Here is a 4,243-nt window from a genome sequence, read left to right as displayed (position 1 = left end):
AAATTTAAAAAAAACCTTTTACTAAATTGATTTGAAACTTATTGACATATTAGAGGTCTTTAAGAATCTTTATCTAATCACAAGTCGTTCTTTTTTTGTTTGTTTTTACTGGAGGAGGATAAATGTGCACGACATCATTAATAATATAAAATGACTGATGATTACAAGCTATCCTTAAGTGTGTGCACGTGAGTTACTATCCAGGTTTTATGTGAAAAATATGCCGCGCGCCCCCGTAAACTCTGCGCGTGCTAAATTCCTTGCGGTGACTGTTGAACTTTTCCCCCCCCGCTGCTGCTGCTGCTGCTGCTGCTGCTGCTATCAGACAGAAACCTGCTGTCATTCTGCTGTTTACCGCTGAATTTGGACACTTTGGACAATGTGCTGCTCCGGTGGAAGCTGACACACCGAGGGTGAGTCCTGTCAAGTCTAAATGAAACTTTAATTAACCTGAAAACCGTTTTAAAATCGTTAAATAGTAACAAAACGAGACGTCTTGAAGGTTCTGGTTGGTCTCGGGTTATGAAACGGTTAATTTCTCTCTGTAAACGTTATCAAAACCTCACTTACACCGCTACAGCTGATACATCGATTAATAACAAGTAAAAAAACTATTAAAATATATATATAAATGCATTAGTATTATCAATAAATCATCAAAAATATCTAGTCTTGAACATTATGTTTTTGTGTGTAATAGTTGTGTGGTGGTAACCAGTGCGCAAGCGCAATTTGAAGCTACGTCAGAGACCTCGTGCACTGAATTCAGTGCGCGTTCCCGCTTGTTTACCTGTTCATGTTTTGGTTTTTTGGCCTACTTTATTTATTGTGCACACCTTTATTTCATAGAAATGTAAACAGATAAATAAAGAAAAATAAATATATAATTAAATTTAAAAAATGTAATAACAACACTTATAACGCCAGAGTTTGTGTTATATGCACCATATTATAATCATTTGATAACATAATAGCTTTGTTTGTTCCAAACGTTAAATTAAAATGCGCTCTGATGTTGAAATTTATTTAGTGCGAGGAAGTTGGTTCTATTTCTGATTATTTTTTAATATTAGTTTATTTAAAGAAATACAGTTGATGACAAAAAGAGCATCATTGAAAGGATGAAAAAAATCAATGTTGCTGTAAATAAATAAATAAAAAATCTATTGAGCATATAATATATTGTAAATAATTAAGTTTTTGTTTGTTTTTTTCTCCTCAAAAATAGTGGCATCATGACAAAACCCTTGCATTTAAAGGGTTAAAATTTAGGTATAATATTAAAGCAAGCCTTAAGGATGAATTAATTCAATATCTAATTACATAACACTTGTGGTCCTTCACTGAATAATAATAGTAATAATAAACTTTATTTGCATGGCACATTTCATACAAGAAATGCAGCCCAAGAAAGAAATTAGATGCACCAAATGCACTATGACATAAGACATAAAAATAAGTAATAAGTAAATAAAATAAAATCAGAACAGACTACATAGAATGCATCTTCACATGGATAAAACTCATTCATTTGATAAAATTAGTAAAAGATGAAATAAAAATTGAATGCACAGAATGCACAACACTGACATTATTGATAAATAAAAAGCCTAAAAATATTGTATAAAATGCACAAAATTAAAAAATACAGCATCTTAAAGATGTTCAGCGAGTGCAAAGCAGAGTGCAGAGTTAAACAATGACTCTGTAATCTACCTCCATAAAAGCAAGTGAAAGTTAATTAAGGGTCTCTCTGCTTTGTAGCTGATCCATGAACACTCTCGCCACCTCTCACCTACATCTCGCTCTCAAGTGAAGGCCGACTAGTTAAGCAGCCTCGTTACACTCAGCACAGCCAGGCGATCTATTGGCCTGTGGGAAGTTAATCATTACAGCTATTGACAGCCGTGGAGAGGATCTGACACTCGCTCTGCTTTGACTTTATTCTCACAGATAAATCTCTCTGAGACATGACCAACCCGAAGCCCAAAGCAGAGAGGCAGAGCGATGGAGCCGAGGGCCCCGACGGGGGCTGGGGCTGGGTGCTGGTCGGCGCCATGTTCGTGAGCACGAGCCTGGTGTTCGGCCTGATGCGCTCCCTGGGGATCTTCTTTGTGGAGTTCGTGCAGTACTTTGAGGAGAGCGCTCAGGCCATCTCCTGGATCTCATCCACGGGCCTGGCAGCTCAGCAGTTCTTCAGTGAGTCCCTGTGTGTGTTTGTTATGATGGTCAAAAATTATATTTGAACCATTGTTTAATCTGTTGGCATGACACTGAGAAAAACAGCTTGATAAATGATTTAAACGATTAATCAATTAGGGCCATTTATGCTGATTGACTGGACATCGTCAGGGTTAACCTTTTGAAACTGGAGCTGATTTCTTTTAAAAGTTTGGGAAGAAGGTAATGAGAAACTTCACAAGAAACGGTCATAAAATTAGCAAAATATCAGTGAAAAGTCACAAGAAAATTACCTGAATAAGAAAAAAATAAATAAATAAAATAAAAGCCAAACAAAACAATAAAATGACCATGAAAAAAACTACCAAAAATAGAAATAATATATGTATTTCTTTTGTATTTTATTCTATTTTTTCTGCTACATAATTTAAAACATTAAATTATATCATTTACAATTATAGTTTTGTTCCCTAATTTTTGGACCATTTTGTAATGAAAACAAATTTTTTGGTAAAAAATTTCTTGCAACTTGCTGGACATTTTTCGTCAAGTTGCACATTGCATTTTTGCCCCCATGTTTTCAAAACAAATAAACCAATTTTCTGAGGTTTCAGAGGTTTAAATGCATGGAAAAGGCTTTATAATGCAGCACAAGAAAATTTTGGTCAATCCAGGTGATAAAGGGTTAAGCCCATGCGTCGTTTCTCTTATTAAATCCAAAGTAATCACACAGGTAACTACGTTTTGAGCCATTTTATGTGGTTTGTAAAGCTGGAACTCATTAACTCTTTAACAAGCACCAGTGGGTCACTCATTACAAAACTGACGCTGCTCAGCCGATCGTTGTTCACGGGACACGCTGAAATTGTTGTGACAAATGAAAATGCGTGTGTGTTTTGCAGGTCCGCTGGGTGCAGCGCTGTGTAATGCATACGATACACGGGTGGTGGTGATGACGGGGGGCTGTCTGGCTGGACTCGGACTCATCCTCGCCTCGCAGGCCACCTGTCTTGTTCACCTCTACCTCACCATGGGCGTTATCTCAGGTACACAACAATACTGTCGTTCTTGTTCCTCAGGGACAAAGAAAAAAGCAGCTCATCCGTAGTTAACTGTTCGGCTGGTTAATCACGTGTGTATGCTGTCCTCCAGGTTTGGGCTGGGGGCTGGTCTTCACGCCCATGGTGGCTACAGTCATGGCTAACTTCACTCGCCGGCGTGCACTTGCGTTAGGACTGGGGTTCTCCAGCATCGGTCTCTCCTCTTTCGCATTCAACCCGCTTTTCCAGTTTCTGGTGGAGATGTACGCGTGGCGAGGGGCCCTCCTGATTCTGGGGGGCCTCAGCCTCAACATTGTGCCCTGCGGAGCTCTCATCCGCCCAAAAAGACGCCCTAAAGAACCAGCAAAGGTGAGACAAACTCTTCATCTGTTGAACCAGCTTATACACGCACAGCAGATTCTTCATTTCTGGCACAATACGTTGTTCTTACTTGAAGGGCAGCTGCTGCAGAGAATTTAAGAGAATGGATGGTGCAGGATTACGGAAAATCCACACGCATGACAACTATGCAGACTTGCTTCAGTGTGAAATATTCGTATTGCTGTGTTGCATTTTCATCAAAAAATAAATCGTGCATGTGTCCAAAAACAAAAACCAACAGACAGATAAAAGTCTCAGGAGCAACTACACAAACTCATCTCAACCCAAATCTTACCAGCTGTTGTGTCTAACCACGTTCAATGAGCAACATATAGCATCAGAAAGCTGCTCAAACCATTAAATGTCCTTTATGTGGTTGTTGAGGTAGTTGTTGCAGTGTTTGTCGTACATCTCAACAAAGGATTTCACTTGTCAAACATATTTCTGCAGGCAAAATTCTGTGACGCCTTTCGCAAGTTTTTCAACCTTTGAAACAGGATTTCTTTCAAAACATGGGACAAAAGGCCATCAGTGACTTGGCATTAAATGTCCCACAAAATGCAAAAGAAATTATTAAAATCTGATAAGAAAATCACTTAAAACTAAAAAAAAGAGTTTCTTTTGGAAAAAAGACTTGGAAA

The 4,243-nt window shown here is 38.3% G+C and overlaps 1 protein-coding gene across 2 annotated transcripts; it reads left to right on the top strand.

Annotated features, from left to right (window-relative positions):
- The first annotated feature begins 324 nt into the window (after window positions 1-324).
- On the top strand, window positions 325-4,183 carry LOC121965207 (monocarboxylate transporter 13-like). Of its 2 annotated transcripts, XM_042515364.1 has the most exons (4): window positions 325-413; window positions 1,954-2,199; window positions 3,084-3,227; window positions 3,334-4,183. In XM_042515364.1, exons 2-4 carry the CDS (start codon window positions 1,971-1,973, stop codon window positions 3,699-3,701), a joined length of 741 nt encoding a protein of 246 aa, XP_042371298.1. In that variant the 5' UTR covers window positions 325-413; window positions 1,954-1,970; the 3' UTR covers window positions 3,702-4,183. The 2 variants fall into 2 exon arrangements, with proteins under 2 accessions (XP_042371298.1, XP_042371297.1); XM_042515363.1 differs by lacking the exon at window positions 325-413 and having other exon boundaries at window positions 1,753-2,199.
- Window positions 4,184-4,243: the final 60 nt, after the last annotated feature.

Source organism: Plectropomus leopardus, unplaced genomic scaffold (assembly GCF_008729295.1).
Source record: "Plectropomus leopardus isolate mb unplaced genomic scaffold, YSFRI_Pleo_2.0 unplaced_scaffold19038, whole genome shotgun sequence".
Taxonomy (NCBI): Eukaryota; Metazoa; Chordata; class Actinopteri; order Perciformes; family Serranidae; genus Plectropomus; species Plectropomus leopardus.
Note: the sequence above shows the minus strand (reverse complement) of the source record. Positions and strands in the feature narration are given on the sequence as shown.